Source organism: Gekko japonicus, unplaced genomic scaffold, assembly GCF_001447785.1.
Source record: "Gekko japonicus isolate JY-2015 unplaced genomic scaffold, Gekko_japonicus_V1.1 scaffold1091, whole genome shotgun sequence".
Classification (NCBI taxonomy): Eukaryota; Metazoa; Chordata; class Lepidosauria; order Squamata; family Gekkonidae; genus Gekko; species Gekko japonicus.
Genome location: NW_015177044.1, coordinates 292,739 through 315,773, shown reverse-complemented (window position 1 = coordinate 315,773; position 23,035 = coordinate 292,739). Strand labels below are relative to the sequence as shown.

Sequence of the window (23,035 nt, the reverse complement as noted above, 5' to 3'; positions counted from 1 at the left end):
ATCTTTATGTGCAAGGAGTTTTCACACTAAAAGAGTGATTTCCCCACTGCAGTCTGAAGCGGTCCAGCCCTCTCCTCCCTCCCTTTATTCTGCAACCCCAAGTTAATTTATATTGGGGATCCGAGCTGAAAAGCCCCTTTAGAAACATCAGCTTCATCCATCCAGCCATGCAGGCATCCGGCCAACATTAACAGCACGGCGCGTGTGAGCAAGAACAAAAAGTACCGTTCTGAGCACAGTGGAAATCTCCCCCCCCCCCCCCCAACTCTGCCAACTCGACACCTGAAGCTTGAAATAAATCAGCAGCCGGCTTTTGGACAGCTGTGCTGGCACCCCGCCATAGTACAAGTCTCTTCTGCTCAGAATCACACCTGGGAGACGCACGACAGGTTCACATCCAGCCTCTCTCTGCCCCCGACTCCCCCCACCCCCGTCTATAATTTGCCTTACAGTATATGCGCCTGAAGAAAAGCGTATGCTAGAATAAAGGCTGTTAGTCTGTAAATGCTGGAATCCTGCTTTATTTCACCCCACCAGCTCGCAATGCGAAACGCTGCCTCCCGTGTAAAGCGATCCCGTGTCAGGCCCTGGGGAAGCAGCCGCGGGAATGCTCCGGCTGCACTTCCCGGGAGTTGGCGGAAAGAGGGCGCCGCTGGGCAGCGAACGCCTGCCCCTTCCTTCCTTCCCTAGCCCCGGCTCGCCACTTCCCTCGTTCAAAAGCAGCTGACTCGAAGCTGGAGTCATATGACTGCGACCGTGGGATTCCCCAGAGGCTGGCAGAGATGGTGCCGAAGCAGTACCTTGCCGTGGTGTCGCCGCTGCTCCTCCTTTCACTGGCGGCTTTCAGTTCAGGTAGGTCCCAAAGGACATTAACGTTGCCGGGAGAGGGAAGAGGTTTATACAGGAACGTCTTTGGGAAAAGCCTAACGGGTCGCTTCGCTTGGATCTTACACATTCAAGCATGTGAGAGTAAGTTTCACTTCCTCCCGGGGAAGCAGCTTGCCGTTTTAAGGCTTCACGAAGCAGGTTTGTGTCCGGTCTGCTGGTTTGGTTGCCCTGACAAAACTGTCTCTGGTGGTTCCCGCGTGGATCTTTGCTTAGTGCTCCAGTGGGGGCAGGGGGGAGGAGAAGAATCGGTGTGGCTGGCACTACTGGAGCGGAGACATCCTTGCATGAGTTGGTTTTGCTTTCCTATGGTCCTTCTGGGTGACTAGATGGAAAGGGAAGACCGAGATCCTAAATCTGTGCGGTACAGAATTGAACAGAACAATGCTGGGGAGACTGAGTACTGGACTGGGGCACCCCTAGTCTAAATCTCTGCTATGCTCAAACCAGGGTCCCTTACTGTTCGATATGAGGGAAGTTAATCTGTTTACAGGGCTGGTAAAAGGTTCATTTTTGTTCAACATCTTTATAAATGTTTTGGATGAAGGAATAGAGGGAATGCTTATTAAATTTGCAGATGATACTAAATTGGGAGGGGTAGCAAATATGAGAGAAGACAGAGTCAGGATACAGGATCTTCTTGACAGACTGGAGAACTGGGCTAAAACAAATAAAGGTCCCGTTCACACGGAGAAGTTGCCACGCTAAAGACACGGATGATAGGCGGATTTTCGGTGCACGATCACATCGCAACATCTGGGAAGCGTAGTTCACCCGTGGCTAACCTGTGGCTTCCCGCCGAAGATGCGCAGTAAAAAACTACCGCATACAATATACTAGTTTCCTGAAAACGCGGGCCAAGGGCGGGCATCTGATCACATTTCCACTCGATTCCTGTGGCATCTGGCGCCTGTCCATGTCCCATCACAAACTGGATGGGGTTTTTTTTAAGTCTCCACAGGATGCACTTGCTCGATCATGCGCGTGCGCAAACGTCAATGAGAAAAAAATCCCATTTGCCACGGAAGCGGCGCCTAGCGATTGCCAGTGTGATCGCGCCACACCACTTCTTTGCCGCACTTCAGGATAGCCATGTGATCCCCACCTAACGACCTAACCACAGGAACTCGATGGGACGTGTGATCGGGCTGCCGCACTTTACTTTGCTCCGGGGCAAACAGTCACGCTTCCCCCCTTCGTTTTCTGGCCCGTGTGACCGGGGCCGATGTTGAGTATTATTACAAGCTGGGGGACTGTGAAGAATTGAAGGGGAGGGTCATAAATGACGTAGAAGCGCCTTCCTCGTACCTAACTCTCCTTCTCTGGGGTTCTGTAAGGTAGGGCTTGAGCAGGCCAGTTTCCCCCATCGCTCCCTTTCTTTTCTCTGACTCTCTCACCTGCTTCCGTTCTTCTATGCCTCTTGTAGTTTGTGGTGGAAAGGGCAGTCAAGTTGCAGCTGACTTATGGAGACCCCTCATGGGGCTTTGAGGCTTTCAAGGCAAGAGCCATTTGGAGGTGGTTTGCCATTGCCTGTCTCTGTATAGCAACCCTGGGCTCCCATCCAAATACTAACCAGGGCCAACCCTACTTAGCTTCCAAGGACTGACAGAATCGGACTAGCCAGGGCCGTCCAGATCTGGGTGCTGGTAGCATGCTCAGTCCTTGTCTGTTTTGCCAGGATATTTTCTTTTTGTCATTTAAAAAAAAAAACATAATTGGGAAGTCTCCCTGAGCATGTAGTAACTCCTTCCTTGGCTGTGGATTTTTAAAATTTTACAGGTTTCATAAATGGCCTGAGTCAATTGATTTAGTAGATGTGTAGGAAATATGAGATTTCAGCGGGTGCTTCTGCTTGCCCCATTGTTGCTGGCTCGAGTAGCTCTGTACTGATTACAATTTCCTCTGACACCTACTTTTTTAATGCAGGGATGCTGCTTTCTTCTGTGTCTAACTTGCCACTCCATGTTCTGCTTAAGAGTAGAGCTCTTCCCTCTGTATGAACATTCTCATTTTGGATGTTAACCTGAAGTCCAGAATGTTCTTGCTGAAAAATAGATTGTATTCAAATTAATGGGATCTATTTATAAACTACTATGTATAGGGACAGGCCCTATTAAAATCAGTTCCACTTCTCTAATTTGCATGTCAGTGCTGGAGCAAGAGACTCCTGTCTGAGTCTAGCAAGGTGGCTGACTGATGCTTCTGTCATACTGTGGTTAGATTTAGATCCAGGGACAACTTTAGTAGCTGCCGAAACAGAAGGGCCATTGTGATTCCTAACAGAGCAAGAGGGAAGCACCCACTCCTTCCTGAGAAGCCCAAGTTGCATGGATGCAATATTTAATTTATTAAGCCACAAGGACACCCTGTGAGTTCTGCACCTTAAAGGATTCTATGGTGGCATGAAATTAAGGAGGTCTGGTCATTTTTAATTATTTGTGCTGATACCTTGCAAGAAGGATGTCTTTGGAATGATTAGGGTTGGTAACAGGCCCGGAGAAAAAAACCCGGTCTCGACCCTTTAATGGGATGTCACTTATCAGGTGATGTGATCGGCCCCCATGCCCTGAAAAGCATCAGCTGCCCATTTCCACGTGTTGGGTAACCCTATGCCCAGTTTGCCAAAAATGTATATGTACAATGCTTCAAAGTTGCCCTTTTAAAACAATATAATTGGGATTTCAAAGAACACTGTAAAAGTAAGATTAGCCCTTTTCCTTGGCAGGAGTTTTACAATTAATTGCACAACAGGCAGAAATTTAGCAGTGATAATTTATCTCTCCATAGAAATGTAGTAATGCACAGGTGGGGGGAAAGACGACAACATTATTAGGGAGTAACTCCTTCCCCACCCATCTGTAGGTGTAAGCCTGATTTCAGCAGACTGCTGTGCTGTAAGTTTCTGGAGAGCCATGTCCTACATCTTTCACAATCTACCAACAGGAGAGTAAGTTTGGAAGCTCTGTGAAACAGGAAGGCTCTTGTGTAGGAATTGTTTTCCACACATGACACTGATCATGGTGTGTATTTCCAGAATGTAACCTGGAGAGTCATTTATTTTTTAGTGAGTTTTAATCCCGCCTTTCTTCCAAGGAGCTCAGGGTGGCATTCATGGTCCTTCCCTTCACCATTATATATTCACAACAACCCTGTGAGGTAGACCAGGGAGAGAGTGAGTGGCCCAAGGTTGCCCAGTACGTTTTCATGGCAACTGGAGATTTGAACCTGAGTCTCCCTTGGCCTACTCCAGGGTAATACTCTAACCGCTACACTGTTCTGTCTCTCCCCTGACCCCTTAACATCTTGGCCGTGTCCCTTCTCTTCTATCTGCAGGAAGAAGAACTGGAGATTTGAACCTGAGTCTCCCTTGCCCTACTCCAGGGTAACACTCTAACCACTACACTGTTCCGTCTCTCCCCTAACCCGTTAACATCTTGGCTGTGTCCCTTCTCTGCTATCTGCAGGAAGAAAGGTGGGCAGTGGGACCAGGGGAGAAAGGAGCAGAAGATCTAAAGACATCGGAGGACCTCTGCCTGCCTTTCTGGGGGTGGCCAACAGGAAAATGCCAGCTGCTTATATGTGAACAGGAACCCGGATACTGCCTGTTACAGTCTCCTAGAATAGGGAGGTTTTAGCACACAACTTGTCCCTCAAGGATAAGAAAAACTGCACAACTGAAATCTCATCTTCTACACAGCTATGGAAGGTACAGGGGCAGGGCCAGCATTGACAGACATGGTCCTGACCAGAGATGCTGTTTTTTCTCCCGCTACCTAGTGTCCGGAAGCAAAAAGTGAGAGACTTGAGCTGTGGTGCCTATTCCAGACACTGTTCCAGAGGCCCTTGCCATAACCGTTGCTGAGCTACAAGGGGTGAGGAGCTGCTTCCTCAGCAGCTGGGAGGGGAACAAGGGAGCTGTGATTGGATGGAAGGTTAGAAAGAAGGTGTGGATTCAGAACTACGGCCCATGCAGTTCAGTTAGTCTATTGGTTTTAGTCACAGTCTCTTCTTAGAGTACCCGTTATGATATGGGAAGAGAAGAATGAAGCAAATATGTTGTGTCCCATAGGTAAAGGTAAAGGTTCCCTTGCTCGAAAGCCAGTCGAATCCGACTCTAGGGTTGCGGTGCTCATCTCCGTTTCAAAGCCGAAGAGCCAGCGCTGTCCGAAGACGTTTCTGTGGTCATGTGGTCGGCATGACTAAACACCAAGGCGCACGGAACACTGTTACCTTCCCACCTAAGTGGTCCCTATTTATCTACTTGCAATTTCTTGCTTTCGAACTGCTAGGTTGGCAGGAGCTGGAACTAGAGACGGGAGCTCACTCCGTCATGCGGCAACTCGGGTCTCGAACTGCTGAACTACTGACCTTCCACAGCCTGCAGTTCAGCGTCTTAACCACTTGAGCCACCGCAGCTCCTGTTGTGTCCCATAGATGGGCTTTATTTCTGAGTCACAGGGTGTGAACTAAACACTGTGCGTAATGCCTCTGAAAGAAACTGGCACACATTCAGGCCTAAGATAAGGACTGATAGAGGTCACCTAGTGGAAGGTTTGTGGGCAGGCTCGTGCCCTCAATGTTCTGTGTGCCAAAGAACTGCAGGCTGCTTCTGCCTTGCCCTCCCCTCTTCTGCTCACGGTGTTGATGAAATGTCTGGTGCGAGGCTGAGCTAACTGCTCACTGAATGCTGCCTCACTCCAGACTGATGCTCAGTGCTTTTAAAAAAATGCCACAAAATCCTTGAAGACGTAACAATCTCTCTGGAATTTTCTTTGAAAGGAAAACAAGTGTGAATCTGTAGAGGTTTAAGGGTATGTGGGGAGACTGACAACCTTAGTTGACTGTGTATTTTTAAGAGGAATTAATCAGCAACAGGCATACCATTTGCTCTTCAGTGCAAAATAATGATAAGGTATAGGATTGCCAACTCTGGCTTGGGGAAATTCCTGGAAGCTTGCAGGGGGGGTGCAGCCTGGGGAAGGTGGGATTTGGGGAGGGGAGGGACCTCAGTGGGTATAATCCATAGAGTCCACCCTCCAAAGCAGCCATTTTCTCCAGGGGAGCTGATTTCTGTCGTCTGTAGACCAGTTGCCATTCCAGGAGATCTCCAGGTGCCACCTGGAGATTGGCAACCTTGGGTGGTAAGCATTGTGCCTGTTGAATTAATTGCTGCCTGCCATGAAGATATTAAAGACATAAACTGTTTGCCTTTTGTGTAGTGGTGGCAGCTGTATCCTCACTATGCTGTGAGGCTTACTGGGCAGCACTGGAGACATCATTAGCTTTGAGCCTAGTGAAACCTCCTTGGGGGAGCAGAATAAGGTATATGCTGAGGTGCCATTTATGGAGAAGAGAGCCGTTTCATTCTCCCCTGTACGTGTATTCCTCAAGAGCACATAAATTTGTAGCCAGATTGTTGGCTCTCTACACTGACTATCATTGATCTTTCCTTTTAGGCTTTTTGCTAAAGGAATCAAAAGAACCAAAGCAGGCATGGGGGTATGTCCCTGTCAGAAGCAATGCAAGCATGTTCTGGTGGCTGTACTATGCAGACAACCCTGCCAAGAATTTCACAGAGCTTCCTCTTATCTTGTGGCTTCAAGTAAGTTCGGTACAGGAAGTGATTTGTAAAGAATTACGCAGTCTTCATTTTGCAGCAGGCTAGAGCGCAAGCCACAAGTGCTGATCTTCTAAAAAGGAAAATGTCATACTCATTCCCTTTGTTCTCCACCCTAATCCTAAAATATGTGCCAGCCGCAAAGAAATATGCTGTAAATGAGTCCCACCTCTGTGGCAATTATGCCCTGGATTCAAATAGGATTTGCTTAGTTAAGAACATAACAAAGTGGGAAAGAGCAATGACAAGTCTGGTCCCGGTATATCATTCTGCAGGGCTCGGCACTCCATCCAACTATTCTTCCTGTAATGGTTGCAGAAAAATAACTCCATGAATGAGATGGCACTTTAAGGAAGTTATGAGTGACGACAGCAAAAGAAATAGACCGATCTTTGCCCCAGAGAGCTGACAATCAAAATGATGCCCCCGGTAGAGGAGACAACACAGGGTGGGAGAGGAGAGCGAGCGAGGCGAGCACAAAAATATCTAGGTTGCCCGTTTTTCAGCTGGCCCCAACTGTTCATCTTTGCAGCATAAAATGAAATGGCGCACCTTGCTTAATTACAGGTTAAGCTGTTAAAACCCCAATGGGAGAGGACTAGTTGAAAAGTTAGGAACCCGGGTTAGACCTTCCCTTGAGTTTCCTGAGAAAGTTCCCGGCAGGCCACTGATGGCCAAGAGCAGGCTGAGCCAAGTGATCCCAGGGGTGTTGCCAATGCCAACCCTGCAGGGGCTTCCCAGCTGAGATCGGAACGGCATGGAGATGCTGACTGCATGTGTTGGCTCACCTGTCGTTGCCATTGCTGCAGCCCAAGTCAGAGTGAAGGGGTCCTTGTGGTGTTGCTTTGCTTCACACTGCAGAGAGGCCCTTTTGTTCAGCTTGCTGCAGGGCTGTGTCCACATCCCCGTCTCGCCTAGTCCTCAGCCCTGGTCTTTGTGACTGGGCTTCTAAACAGATGGAAACTTTGGAGCATTGCTTATTGGAATGAGGCACCTTTTGCAGTATTAAGGACGCGTGGATAACTCCTCTTTTCTGTGATAATGAGGGGTTGTTAGCACCCTATAAGGTTAAGAAACTCTTGGCAGGTGTGGATTTAGGAGTTACATCAGTGGTAATCTGTTGCTCGCGTATTAAATTTGAAGGACCTCGAGCACAGTAACTGGTTGGTTATTTAAATTACTTACTTTTTGTTGTATCTAGTGTGACGTTGTTCAAGGCCTATAGGCTAAATGAGCAGTATAATTAAAGTCACTGAAGTGCGAGAATCATATGCTCCCGAAGGCTGGCCCCCTACCAGCGGTCTGGCCACAGCATTCTGCACTAGCTGCAACTTCCAAACACTCTTCAAGGGTAGCCCCAAGTAGGTTCCTGGGATTTCTGAGGTGATCAATTTGTATAGGATGGAGTGACATACATTCAACTCACGCAAATCTATGCTACCAGAAGTACTGGTGGACTTTAATTGGCTATACCTGAGGCCTATCATATACAATAATAATATACATATAGATATATAAGGATACAACATCTGGCCTTATATTGCATATGTACTTAACATCTGATGTTAAAAAAACTTTTTTTGAATGTATGTCAAGTTTGTATTTTGGATTGTGACCACTGAGGAAGGTCCTTTGGGGCCAAAACGCATTTGGTTCAGTTGCATAGCACTAACCCATCTATGTATGTATGTTGAAAAAATTTTCATGTCTGAATGTGAATATTTTTAATGAGTCTAAGTTTTTTATAAATGTGTACACCTGAATAAATTTTGTATGTTTATAATATTTAGTGTCAGCTTAACCCTTGTGGATTCATAGCAGCTTTTTGGGTTGAGTTTTCTTTTTTTTCCCCCTTTTCCCTCCCCCGCCCCTTTTTGTTCGAGTCAAATCCCCTTTCGGCCATGGACTTGCTGTGTAAGACCCCAGCCTCCTTTTCAAGTGAAGAATAGTGGCAAAGGAGTGCGTAGGCTTTGTGGAGACAAAAACTGTACAGCTCTTCTGATTCTCCCCTTCTATGTTCTCACCTGCCTGGTTTCACAGGGAGGCCCAGGGGCTTCAGGCTGCGGATATGGAAACTTTGAAGAGATTGGCCCTTTAGATGCTGATCTGAAGCCACGAAGGACAACTTGGGTATGTGTCATGGCTTATCGTTCGGACAGTCAGCTTTTTCCCTAACCATCATTGTTCCCATAAACATGTGATTAACCCGGGGGGGGGGGGCACCATTGCCGAGTTCATATTAGATGAACTCTCTTCCAGATTATTATTTTTACATTTAGTTGGTCATATACCATTGCAGTTTTTTTGTTCTCATTTGTTTCTTCTTGTCCATACAATGCGTTTGGATATCTTTCCCACTTTTTCTTCCAGTGGTGCTCCTAGGCCACCAATCCTGACACCTTTTTAACTGGCCCCATTCCGTCGTCTTCCACAGAAACTCAGAAATGTCACAGTGAAGCTTTTGTTACCATTCTTCCTGTTTATGTTTGTTTCGTTTTCAGTTCCTGTTAAATGTCAGTGGCGCTGTATTGTATTTCCAGGGAAGGGAACCTTAAAAGTCAAACTGTACCAACACCAAATATAGAACATTTGCATCTTTAAACCACGAAGGACAGCGGCTAGTACTAGCTCCCTTTGTCAGGGTGTGATCCTAGATGCCTCCCTCTTGTTGGAGTCTCAGGTCACAAATACAGCCAGGACAGCATTTTTTCACCTTCACCAAACCCAGCAACTGATCCCATACCTGTCCCATCCTGACCTGTCCACAGTGATCCGTGCAATGGTCACCTCTAGATTAGGCTACTGTAACTCGCTTTATGCAGGGCTGCCCTTGAACTTGCTCCAGAAGCTTCAACAGGTCCAGAATGCAGCAGCGTGGGTCCTTACATATACAACCTGTGCTCTATCAGCTGCACTGGCTCCAGACTCTGAGTACTGAATCAGGTTCAGGGTTTTGGTGCTTACCTTTAAAGCCCTAAATGGTCTGGGACCATCGTATCTATGGGACTGTTTCTCTATATATACCCCTCAGAGAGCAGTACGCTTGTCTAATAACAACCTATTGTTTACCCCTGGCCTTAGAGTGGTCCGGCGATCCTCGACCAGGGCCAGGCCTTTTTGGCCCTGGCCCCGACATGGTGAAATTCCTTGTCTGATGAGACTCGAGCCCTGCGGGACTTGGCTCAGTTCCAGAGGGCCTGTGAGACTGAACTCTTCCACCTGGCATATGGTGGAGGGTACTGAGGACTAAAGAAATCAGCAAACCTCCCTCTTTTCCTTTTCCTTTTCCTCTCCTTTTCCTCTCTTTCTCCCTTTCTCGTAGTTTATTCCCTTCTCATTCTGGTGTTTGCTTTATTCTTTTCCAATCCCATCTTTTTTCTTTACCCTTTTTTAGGGCAGTTATTTCTATTCATGCTGAGCCACGCGTCCTTGTGCTGACTCCCTCTCTGGCTGCCCACTAGTGACAGACTGCTGGGGGGGGGGGCATCTGATAGTAGCGGACTGTTAGGTTTTTACTGAAATGATGTGGATTTTATTCTAATGCTGATTTTATTGTATATAATTGTTGGAAGCCAGCCTGAGCCCTGCTTGGTGGGGAAAGGAGCGGGACACAAGTCTAATTAACTAACTAAATAAAAAATATCTTAAAAGCTAAATGATACATGTGAAAAACAGCTTCTGAGGATAGTGCCTTTGCAAATCAGCAAAATAATTTTTTTTAAAGTAGCTCATAGGAACTTCAGAGGGTCTGTGTTTGCTGCCGGAATCTGGGCTCAATGCACAGCCCTGTTTTGGTTTATTGCTGAGGGTTCTCTTACGCTCATCGGTGCTCCATGTGTTGCCAGTGTGGCTGATCCTGCTTTCCTTTTGTGGCACAGTTGCAGGCCGCAAGCGTGCTGTTCATTGATAACCCTGTCGGCACTGGCTACAGCTACGCTAATGACAGCAGTGCATATGCCACCGATCTCTGTATGGTCACATCGGATATGATGGTCGTTCTTAGGAAATTCTTCAGCTCGAGGACAGAATTCCAGGCAGGTGTCACTGTTTGCTCTCTTCTTCTCAGGAGATAAAGAAGTGCTTAATGTTCTTTGTTGAATTCAGATCTCTCCTTTGTTCTTTTGTGGAACTTGAGGCAGTTTGTGGAATGTTGTCCGCCCAGGCCCTGACCAGGCACAGGAAGGATGCTGTTGTGGCATGCACCTTCCAGCCACCCCTGCCTGGGAACATCCATACGTGACAGACATGACACAGGGTTATGTGTAGTTTTGACGGATTGTCACAGAGCCATTACTTAGCATTTAGCACTTGGATTTGGAATTCTGAGACCTGGACTGTGTGGTCTGGCTGCCTTAAACTGTACCCCCCCAAACACACACTGCCCAAAACCTCCTCTAATGGTTAGAAAGGTGAAGTGTGGCTGTCCTTGTGCTTTCCCCACCCCTGCAAGCAGCAGGAAGCAGGGGGGGGGGTTGTAGAAAAAGCCCAGCAGGATCTCATTAGCATAATAGGTCACACCCAACAGCAGGAACTCATTAGCATATTAGGCCACACCCCTGACAGCACAACCCATTAGCATATTAGGCCACAACCCCATATTACCAGAAGTGTGGTCATCCAGCCACACCCACCTTTTGCTCCTTATTCTGTTTACCTTGTTTGTTGTCAAAACCCAGGGGTTTTTTTGTAGTAGGAACCAGTGTTCCCTCTAAGCTGAGTTAGTGTGAGCTAGCTCACAGTTTTTTAGCCTCCAGCTCACACATTTTTGTCTCAGCTCAGGAAGGATGGCTCCAGAACACACTAATTTATGCAGCAGCCAAATTTTACTGCCGGTAGCTCACAAAGTAGAATTTTTGCTCACAGGACTCTACAGCTTAGAGGGAACATTGGTAGGAACTCCTTTGCATGTTAGGCCACACACCTCTAATGTAGCCAATCCTAATGAGTTTCTGCTGTTGGGTGTGGCCTATTATGCTAATGAGTTCCTGCTGGGCGTGGCCAACTCAGGAGCCAGCCGGAACTCCGTTCCTGTGCGTTCCTGCCCAAAAATAGCCCTGGCAGGAAGTAAGGTGGAATGGCATTCTAGCCCCAAGAATCCCCACAGGAATAGCACGTGTGTGTGTGTTGTTAAGCTTCTAGTTCTGGTGATTACGCTGAAATGCACTGAAAAGCGGGAAAGGACTGAGGAATGTGCAGCACTCTGTTCGATGTTTGCTTCTTCATGTTTGCTGCACTACATCCAGCATTCCAGGCTACCTTAAGAAAAATGTGCAGGAGCATAATTTCTGTGATGGGTTTGCTAAGCCTCAAGTAATTACCGTATTTTTTGGACCATAAAACTCACTTTTTCTTCCAAAAAAAGTGGGAGGAAAAGTGAGTGCGTCTTATGGATCGAAGGTTCAGAATATTTTTTTCCCTGTTTTCCTCCTTTAAAAACTAGGTGCGTCTTAAGGTCAGGTGCGTCTTATGGTCCGAAAAATACGGTATATTCTGGTGGGGGGTGGGGGTTGCCAGTGGTAGAAGAAATGGATGAAGGTTTTAATTGGTGGTGGTGAACGAATAAAATGCACAGTGCTCAAGGCCTTTATGCGGCTTCCCTTGCAGAAAATCCCCTTCTACATCTTTTCAGAATCTTATGGTGGGAAAATGGCCGCTGCCATTGCTTTGGAGCTCCATAAGGTAACACACAAATCCCTTCTTGATAACGAGAATGGACACTTGCTTGTCACATGCCGTTCTTGTGTGACCCAGAGAGAGAAGACAGACATTGGGGTGGGATCCTGCTACTCCACTCAGTGAAGTGTAGATGCTTCCCTCAGTATGAGGAGCCTCTTTCACCAGATAGCACTTGGCTGAGAGAAGTGGTAGGATCCAACACATTACATTTGGAGTGGTCGGTGTGGCTTCTTCACCAGGAAGTAGGAACCCTGCTCTGCAGCTAGTATGTACATTTTGGCAACTTGAATGCTGAATTGGCAAGCAATCGCCTCTCCCTGTCTGCCAGACAGACTGTCTCTCCTTTTTGCTTTAAAGAAACACTCATACGTTCATGCATATAAATGTGCAGCTGTCTTGCATTGAGGCAGATCAACAGTCCATGCAGCCACTTCTGTCTACTTGAACTGGTACGTGTCTCCAAGCATCCTCTGGGTCATTCCCAGCACTGCTCCTTGGGTCTGTGAACTGGGGATTGACTCTGTGACTTCAGCCTGCAAAGCAGGAGCTTTTTCACTGATCTAGGATTCATCTTGCCAAAAAGAAGAGCCTGCTCTGGCAACTGGGTTGGAGAAGGGCACTGGTGATCATATGGGCAATAGGTGATAAGCCCCTGTGGTGCACCCCCTCTTTAAGGCTTCTCTCCCAGGCCAGGGATAAGAGGCCTAATTGAAGGTGCTGTCACAGGGAGTTGCCAACTCCAGTCCAGGAGACTCAGCAACCCTCCATGAGCTCGTAAGTTCTTTTCTTACAAGACCCAGGGTGCACACCAAATAACCACAACTTTCCTTATGTGAGGAAACCAAAAAGAAATTTATTCTACAAAAGGAACAAATATCAGTACTTAACACAAGACTCCAACACCAATACAGAACAAAAAAAGATACCTAGGTAGGCTAACTTACACTTTCCCCTAAAAGCAGGGTTTTCCTTCAGGCCAAAATATTCCATACAGGAATGAAGAAACTTTCAGTCTTGAGGAACAAAGATCATCCTTATGCCCTGCATGTAGAAACCGTGCCAAAGCCTGTTTCACCTATTGTGTGGAACCTGGCTTTTGCTTGCCAATTATACTGTCACCTCCAAGATAACCATTTAATGAGGTTGAACTTTTCAACAAAGGCTTTGTTCTTAACAAAAAAAACCACAACCTGATGATTCCACTTGACAAAAGGATCCAGTCGTTAACCTCTTCTGAACAGTAACAAAAATTAAAAGGGGAAGCAGCAGGTAAAGCTAGGCATCCCAGCCCCCCTGCACTGCTGTAACTGAGTCGGCATCAGGTGAGGATCCTGATTTTTCTCTTGGCTTTGTTTTGAAAGGCAGTTCAAGCCGAGACGATCAAGTGCCGTTTTCTCGGGGTAGCCCTTGGTGACTCATGGATTTCTCCTCTAGGTATGTCAACAGGAGTCTTCTGAACGTTTTGCCCATGAGCCTCTTAACACCTCTTCCTCTTGTTTCACGAAGATTCAGTTAATATCCCTTTTCGGTTGAAAGTATTTTGTGTTCCCTCTATAAATAACTGAGTACTGTAAAGTGTTTCCTTCGACCCAACAAAAAGTGGCAAGGCAGATGAAAATAAATGGTGGGACAGCATTGTTAGAGTCCAGATACAGAGGCACCTTAATTACACCTTAAGCATATCATTATTGGAAGCATCCCTCTGTCTTTTAGATTCAGAAGGATGCAGGTTGTATGAAGAGAGGCTTTGACCAATTTTTTAAGTGAGGGGATGCAGTGGCAGCTCATGCTCCGCACCTGGTCTGCCTCCAACTACCTGCAAGCCTTTGTTGCAAAGTCCTTGTGTCCTGAAATCTGTGCCCTAACTAAATTGTGCGAGAATGGAGCAAATTTGCAACAGTATTTGTTGGTAATAATTTGATCACACTCTTCCTCTGATGAGCTGTGTACATAGTTCTCTCCTTTGCTTTATCTTCCCAGCAGTTCTGAGAGGTAGTTTAGGCTGAGAGGGAGAATCTGGCCCAAGGTCACCCAGTGAGCTGTGTGGCAGAGTGGAGACTTGCTTGACAACAAATTCAGCTTCAGTGTATTCTTTTGGGGGGGGGCAGTTGAGGGGGGTTGCTGTGTTTATTAAAGTGACTTTTTCTTTTTCTTTTTGCCCTGACCTGGATATCCCAGGAAAGCCTGACCTCATCAGATCTCAGAAGCTAAGCAGGGTCGACACTGGCAAGTACTTGGATGGGAGACCTCCTTGGAATACCAGCAGTCGGGAGGTGGGGGCAGGCTTTATTCAGCCACCTCTCTGAATATCCTCCAGGCCCCCAGTAGGGGTCAGTCACCAGAGATCGCCATGACTTCCAGGTGCAGATACATGCACACACGCACAAAAATACAATGAATAAATAAATAGATATAACTATTTTTTTTAACCAGAGGACATTAGACTGTTGGATCAAGGAGGAAAGGGGGGCATGGAGAGAGAGGGACATTTTCCTGCCCCGTTTTCTTGCTGGAAAAAGCCACCCTGCATTTATTCTTTCTGGGGAAAACATATGTACCTCTTTGCCCCCCATAAGTAAAGGTAAAGGTTCCCTTGCTCGAAAGCCAGTCGAGTCCGACTCTAGGGTTGCGGTGCTCATCTCCGTTTCAAAGCCGAAGAGCCAGCGCTGTCCGAAGACGTTTCCGTGGTCATGTGGCCAGAATGACTAAACACTGAGGTGCACAGAACACTGTTACCTTCCCACCAAAGTGGTACCTATTTATCTACTTGCAATTTCTTGCTTTCGAACTGCTAGGTTGGCAGAGCTGGAACTAGAGACGGGAGCTCACTCCATCTTGCGGCAACTCGGATCTTGAACTGCTGAACTACCGACCTTCCACAGCCTGCAGTTCAGCGTCTTAACCACTTGAGCCACCGCAGCTCCTTGCCCCCCATAGCAGGGGTAAAAATAGTTCAGGGATGGCTTTATCCAGAAAGAAAACAAGAGAGGAAGAAACCATTCCTCTTTCCTTGTACTTTTGCCAACAGGCTGCATTTGAACCCAGCATGTCGAGTATGAGCCTTGTGCTTCTGTTGCCAGAGGGAGAGGTGAAAAGCTGTACAAAGCAGTCAGCTACCCCTCCCCACACAGAAGTGTTGCTCAGCCGTCTCAGATGACCAACACGTCAAGTTACCCCTTTTAACATCACATTTAGGGCAGGAGAGTGGTATTACATTACTAAACTCTTCCCCCGCCCCCGTTTGTGTATGTAGACCTTACATCTAAAATTTCTATTGCAAAATTTGTATTATTTCAAGGTGGCTAACAATTGAAAACATGCATGATAAAACCATATTTCAAAGCCATTAAAATCACCCCCCAAACACATGTCATTAAACAATTAAAAACAGTTGAAAATGGACAGGGCATAAAAAACCAGCAAGTAAAAGACTGGCTAGGAAGGAGTTCCTGTTGAACATGGAGAGCTGCCTACTTGAATACTTTTCTTGAGCATGTAGAGCTACTACACCTCTTCAAGGGAACACGCATAAGGTGAACTTGAAGCTTTGTGACTGTAATGCCATTCCGTCCTCCCAACCTTGTGTTTAGTCTTCACAATGCGGCATGCAAAGGCTGAAAGCTCAAACTGTACATATTCAAGGCTGTTTCATGATAAAAATCAAAGCTAGAAACTCACTTTTTTGGGGGGGGGAGCTGATCTTAGCATACTAAATTGTTTGGCATAAAATTGCATGATAGATTTTGTGCTTATGCAGCACAACTGCAGCCGCACAGAATACTCCCAGCCTTGTCTGTAAGTAATGTGTTTGTAAGTAATCTGTGGTCTGATACAGGCACACAGCTCCCATTTGTTTGAATTAAGCACACACCGGGGAAAACCTGCTTGGTGGATTGTGCTCAGTTGTAAGAAACTTCATGGAAGTTAATTGTACAGGGAAGATGCTGAAAGATGCTGCATCATGAAAGGTTGTTTTTTTTTAAAAAAAAAAACCCTTGTGTTTTTTCCCCTACTTCTTAGATTCTGTGCTGTCCTGGGGGCCTTACCTTTATAGCACTGTAAGTATTTACTCATCACTACTTTTTTTAACTTTGGCGTTTTCATTCTTCATTTTAAAGATTTTTATTGTTTTTAGACAAAAGGTTAACAGTAAAATCGAGAACAGTGTAAAATTATGCTTAAATACACACATCTTAACATGTAAATTTTGTATATTTTCAAGTAATTATGTTCAGAACTGCTTCTTTTTAGAGCTTTGGACAACTTACATTGTAACAAACCTCAAAACTTGTTGTTGTCCGGTATCTAATATATATAAAATATAATAATAATAATAATAGTAGTAGCATAATATTAAAACATATATACATTCATTTAAAAAAAACCAAAACAACTTATCATGCCGCGTCAGGCGGAAGGCCCGTCTCGCCCAGCCCTTGTTACCCAAAGGCAACCTGCTGGATGCTCCTGGGAAGCGTGCCAACCATCTCCTCCTGTTTGTCCCGGGCACTTAGGGGAATGCATGCCAGTGGCTCACCAGCTGGTGTTTGCTTTTGCTTTTCACCTTGCAGTCTTACCTCGATGATAAAGGTTTAAAAGAAGTGACCGGTGCTGCCAAAAAGATCCTGAATGCCATGAATAACAAGGAATACAAATTGGCAACATTGCTTTGGAGTAAGGCGGAGGATATCATAGAAGAGGTCAGGTGGCTGCCTTATTATTATTATTTTTTTTTAAAGGCGAGAGCAGATTGAGCAACACTTTATGACGTAGTAGCAACTTTGTCACTGAGTAAGGAGGTGAGAAAGAAAATGGTTTCCCCAGCACTGGATGCAAGGGGGGTTGAGGCTCGTGTACCTCTTTCACAGGAATTGGAGTGCTGCCTTCTCATGCAAGGCTGAGAAGTTATACCTGTCCAAAATTGCCTCTCTATGAAAGGTACATGACTCCTACTCTTAACTGTTCGTGGTCTCCCTCAGCCTGGATGGGAACTTGTGCTTCTGCTATATAGTGTGGCTTGGCTCACTTGCTTAATCCATATAGATGGCTTTGTTTATTTACATTTTTTTTCAAACCCACCTTTCTCCTGTGATGTATGCAAGGTGGCAGTTTATTAAACTGCTCCCTTATTGCAGCACGGAGAGCTTTCTGCCGCTGGTGTGGATGATGCAAGTTGTTCTGTTCTGTGGCTGCAGGCACATTTTAGTACATGGGAGGACCCTGCCTTGTATTAAGGGCATGTTCTAGAATGGTGATCTTCAGTCCTGCATTAAGAATATATACCTCTCATGCAAGCAAAGTAGTTGGTTATTTACTTTTTTAGACTTGAGTCTAAGGCTTAAAAACCATTCTGCCTCAATAGACTGAAGTGTGGAGAACGGGTATGATGTTTCCTGGGTCCCTTTGCCACTGAATTGTTAGAATGCTGAGAATTAGTGTTTAAAGGTCTCTAGTATTCTTACAGAATTGCCGTTGGATGGGGTTTTGGTGGCGGGAGATTGCAAACATGTCTTTAAAAATGAAACAAAACAACAAAGTGCCACTTTTGCTTTCTTGGTGAGACCTCCTTGCTATATTCTCTCTTCTTTCCTAGAACACGAATGGTGTGAATTTCTATAACATCCTAACTCCGGAAACTTCGTCCCTTATATCTGTTACGAGTGAATTGACTCCCTTTTGTAAGTTGAGAGGGAGTTCCACAGGCGGGTGGTATTTTCACAGCCAGGAATTTATTGCAGTGTGAAGGGCTGGTTGGAAAAAAATCAAGGCTTCTGTGGGTTTATTAGCCTGCCGCAGGTTTAAAACCAGCTTAACAGTCATTTTTTCTCCTCAGGGGACCCTGGGAATGACAGTTGGGTGAGGAAGACTAAGGAATGGTGACAGGATTTTTTATCATCATCCCCAAACTATATTTCCCAGGATTCACATGCAGCTGCCTTATGCCAAGTCAAACTGCTTGTCTATCAAGGGCAATCCTTTCTGTTCTGCCTTGCAGGTGTTCTTCATGGTTTCAGGCAGACACCTGCTACCCAATCCTCTTAATTGGAGGTGCTGAGAATTAAACCTGGACCTTCTGCATGCCAAGCAATTGCTCTGCCCCCGAGCCACAACTCCTCTCTTCATTGGGGAAGCCATGCTAGTTAAGCTGGGTATGGCCAGTATCAGTTGGTAGTGTAGACAAGGCCTGTGTGTGCAGCTTATGAGATTTGGTAGTGTTTTTGTTATTTTAGCAAAGCATAGGTATTTGGCTTTGCTCCCAGGAAGGAAACAATAACAAAACGGGGAGAGGATACGGGGAATTGCAGGAATTCCCCCTTCATAGGGTTGCCAACTTCCAGGAGAGGCCTCAAGATCTCTAATAATTACAAGTGATCTCCAGGCTACAGAGATAAGTTTCCCTGGAGAAAATGGCTGCTTTGGAGGGTGAACACTGTGACACCCTATTAGTGTTGCCAGCTCTGGGCTGGGAAATACCTGTTGGTGGTGGAGCCTGAGAAGGGTGGGATTTGGGGAAGGAGGGGGCTTCAGTGGGGTCAGTGCCATTGGGTCCACTTTCCAAAGGAGCCCTTTTCTCCACGGGAACTGATCTCTGTCACCTGGAGAAGAAGAGAAGAGATTGGATTTATACCCTGCCCTTCACTACCCGACGGAGTCTCAGAGCAGCTTACAAACTCCTTTCCCTTCCCTTCCCCACAACAGACACCCTGCGAGGTAGGTGAGGCTGAGAGAGCTCTCTTGAGAACTGTCCTTGCAAGAACAGCTCTGAAAGAACTTGTAACTGACCCAAGGTCACATCAGCAGCTGCATGTGGAGGAGTGGGGAATCAAACCCGGTTTACCCAGATTAGAGTCCTCATTCTTTTTTCCCATTCTTTTTTTGCCCCCCGAAGGGGATTTTTTTATTTGCATTTCTAAAATAACTACATAACTATAACGAAAGAAGGGGAGGGGAAAGACTACAGACTAAGGGAGACAGAGAAAAAGGCACTAAAAGCCCAAGTGTAGATGGTTACATATGCTTATAGATACAAAGTTGTAACTCTTTATCAATTAACTTCTGACATGAGGAGTTTCCTTGTTCATCGCTTCAAGTTAAAATCCAGCTTATCTGTCTAGACAGAGAATAGCTCCAAAGCTAATTAAGAAGTACAGAGACCTTAAAAGACATTGACATCTCCCATTGCGCTTCCCCTCCCTCCCCACAAACACAACTTTGTGGAGCCTAGATTCACTCAGTCCATATAGTCATCTCAATTTGTCCTCTTCCTTCTCTGTTTATTCTTATTTCATAAACAGCTTTAATGAAACAGGCTCTGTCCAGTTAGTACCGCTTTCCTTTTCCAGGGCTTTCACTCGCTTATTATGGTACAAGAGTCCAATTGCTTTTTAATCTGCTTGCCACCATCCAATACAAGCTATACACAGTCTCAATTTCGTCTATAAACCAAGATTCGCTGCTTCTTATTCTAAACACTGTCCCTTTAAAAGTCTCACCACAATTAGAGCCATTCCCGTCGAATATCCCACTTTAGCCAGCAGATGGCACCCGATTCTATGCTGTAGGAAGAGTCTATGGTTAGGTCACCTGACCTACCCCTCCGTTTCTTCCTGAGAGAAGCTTGCGTCCCACCTCCCTCAATGTCTCTATTGCCATCTTGGAGGGTTGTTTACATTTACCGATTGAAGTTGCCAAAGTCTCAAAGGGCCTGTAAATGCTTTTATTAGGAGATTTCTCTGATCTAGTCCTTCTACTGTAATCTATTGCCACGGTTAGTTCAGTCCCCCACCGTCCCACTTCGTTCATTCGCTTGAGGGGGTAGGGTGTCCCCTCCCCCTTCCCGCTTTAGTTTGTGGGGGCTTCGCAACAGGGCTCCGATGTCTCGCTTTCACTTAAACTCACTTATCCGTCTTCAAAAATGATCCAGCAGGTCTCCCTGGGATCTCGCTAGGCAGAGTAAAATCGCCAAACCTTCATACGCTTGTCCCGGTGGTCGCTTCGAGTCCAATACTGGGAATCAGGGCAGGACCTTCGGGGCAGAGAGCAGCCCCCCTGTGCTGGCTGTCAGCCGGAGGTAGGGCTCTCCAAAGCCCCCTGGCTAGGAGTCCATTGCCTATGGACTCCATGGGGGAGCGTGCACAATCACGCTCTCTCCTAATCCCCGATTCATGGCACACGTCTCTCGGAGGAACCGAGAGACGCGGCCATTGTTGAGGCGCCAAAAACCGGAAGTCCTAGAGTCCTCATTCTTAACCACTACACCAAACTGGCATAGTTATAATCCCAGGAAATCTCCAACCACTACCTGGAGGTTGACATCCCTGCACCCCATCTTTCCCAGGCTTCCTCCTTCAGACATCCAAGAATTTCCCAAAGTGGACTTGGCTACACTAGTTCTTTATGATGTAGTATATGCAAGTCTGGGGAAGGAACCCTCCCCGCATCCTTGCAGCCGTTTGCTAACTGAGCTCCCCAGCTCCGTGTCTTCTGCCGAACTTCCTGTTTTGGTTGTATTAATTGGGGGGGGGGGAGGTTGATGCAAACTCCATGGAAATGCTATTGAGCAATGGTTTGTAGTGTGTTTACATTTTATCTATGTGGTAGTTCATAAAGTGGGCAGAGATCGCTTAATGTGAGTTTCATTTTCCTTGATGAACCAGTTTTCCATTGAGTGTTGTGCTCTTCTAAGCTTAGTTCAAATGTGCATCAAAGATTACAGCATGTTCAAAATGTTGTCTTTGTGATTAAACTGAACATACAATATGGGCTCCCCCAGCCCTAAAACGGAAGCAAAGTTGGGGGCATCTGTAGGGGAAATGTGAGAGTCAGGTGTGTGTAATGTCCTTAAATATCTACTCCAACCTTGTTTACCCTCTCCAATAAATGTCTACCTTCTTTTTTAAAGTGAAACTCTTCCAGCGTCATGTGCAATATCAAAATAAAGACAAGCTGAGTGACCTGATGAATGGACCGATCAGAAAAAAGCTGAAAATAATTCCAGACCGTGTCAAATGGGGAGGTATTTTACTATTTTTCTGTATGGTCTCTAAAGATTAACTAGTAACATCACGTGGCCTGTTGAGGAATGCTTCTAGTCTGTCTCCATAGCTTTCTTGCTCCTTGAGATATGTGATGCCAGCTCTGGAACTTAGTGGCAAGCTCTTTCTGAGAAAGAGAAGAAAAAGAAGAAGAAAGTGTACAGAGGTATCCTTAGTGGGAACATAACTTTCTCAGTAGCCATTATCCTTCTCTTCATTAAAGGAGTAAAACAAGGAGTTGGAACTCTGGTCTGGGACTTCAGTGATAAGAAACATCCTCAGCTCATAGCTGTGATTTTCAAATGCTTTCAGGGTTTGGGCAAGGTGGATGTGAAATTGTAGATCAGCAAAGATGTTTTGGAAGTATTTTTGTTTCGTTTTTTATAAAATGTACCTTTTATTATCTTGCTGCAAGCTCTAAAATAATTTGTTCCATTACTTTTGGGGATGTTTCAAGTAGAATGAATTGAAGCCTACTGTGTATTGGCACTGCTTTCAACCACATTCGTAGTGTGAAAAATGAATATACATGTTCTACTTTAAATAATTGAAAAAAGGAGGCACCTTTATCTGACATAGTGGGGCAGGAGGCAAGACTTGACCATAAACTAAGGGTCAGCATGCTGGAATTGGTGTACAAGGCACATTTCAAGTACTAGTGAAGTTAGGCTTGCACCCTGGATGGAAAAACTGCCAGTAAAAATGCTAATGCACCTTGAGTGAAGCAAACTTTGGCAAAATTTAAAAGAGGCGTTCACAAAAAAACCCACAACACCTTCAGAAAGGAAATCCCAGAAGAGATTAAGGGACTGAAAGCTTCTCCATTTGAAAATGAAAATAGCCCAACAAAACTATTGCTTTGCCCTGTGGGAAGTGACAAGGTAAAACAAAAATTATAAAGTGAAAAATTATAACAAAAACTATTGCTTTGTATTTTTTTTTAAAAAAAAATCTTTAAAGCCATATACGTGAAAAACTCAAAAGGTTACACTATTTCTTATAAGGACTTTGACTAAGAATTTAAACAGGAATATCTTCCAAACTTTGAAAAAACATGAATTGCCAATATCCTTGGCTGTAAAGTCCATTTTAAAGGTTTGCTTGTTGTCGTGTCATTCATGTATCTCTCAGGCTGGAACGCGTTTCGGGGCATGTCCCTTCTTCCTGCTAGCCTTGTGAGAATTTAGAATTGGATTGTTTCCCAAAAGTTTCCTCCGACTAAATGCTCACGGCTGCGGAGTTGAGACAGCTTCCAATTTCTTGGAGGAAAGCCTAACAAAACTGTTGCTTTGCCCTATGGGAAGTGATGACTGTCTTCTTCTCCAGCTCAATGCAAGCAGGCTGTTCCTGGGAAATCTCTTCTAAGAAACATCAAGGGAAATACAAGTTGTGTTATAAATCCTTTGAATGTGGCCAATGTATATTAATCATCATAGTTGTTGTAAGAATGTGGGGCAGTTTCTATTTACCCCCTGGATGGTGGGGAAGAGTCCTTTAATATTGGTTCTGATGGGCTACTGCTCTGGGAGATGGGGTAAACATACCTGGACTCCCCATTTATTCTTCCTTTAAAAGAACTCTAAGTATCCATATACTATAAAGAGATTCTTTTTAAAAAAAACACACACACAACCCCAAGTGTGTGAGTTTGGAGAATACCATGAGACACTCTCCAGTTAGGTTCCTGTAGTAGCTACTCAGCCATCATTGGCATGTGATGGAGAGAGGAGAGAATCAGATTTAATTAGCATCTTTTCTTCCCATCCCAGTGTGAGTGCTGGGAAAACTGTTGGTGGAACCAGAGTGAAGGTCTCTGTGCCCT

At 45.6% G+C, this 23,035-nt stretch overlaps 1 protein-coding gene across 1 annotated transcript in view; it reads left to right on the top strand.

The window, feature by feature from the left end:
* Positions 1-725: 725 nt before the first annotated feature.
* SCPEP1 (serine carboxypeptidase 1) overlaps positions 726-23,035 on the top strand; it is a 30,531-nt gene continuing 8,221 nt past the window's right edge. Inside the window, exons 1-10 of the mRNA XM_015428087.1 lie at positions 726-852; positions 6,342-6,487; positions 8,543-8,632; positions 10,381-10,536; positions 12,107-12,181; positions 13,540-13,612; positions 16,199-16,236; positions 16,750-16,878; positions 17,772-17,856; positions 21,081-21,194. Of these exons, the coding sequence (XP_015283573.1) occupies positions 783-852; positions 6,342-6,487; positions 8,543-8,632; positions 10,381-10,536; positions 12,107-12,181; positions 13,540-13,612; positions 16,199-16,236; positions 16,750-16,878; positions 17,772-17,856; positions 21,081-21,194 (976 nt within the window). The 5' untranslated portion in view covers positions 726-782. The remainder of the gene's footprint in view (positions 853-6,341; positions 6,488-8,542; positions 8,633-10,380; positions 10,537-12,106; positions 12,182-13,539; positions 13,613-16,198; positions 16,237-16,749; positions 16,879-17,771; positions 17,857-21,080; positions 21,195-23,035) is intronic.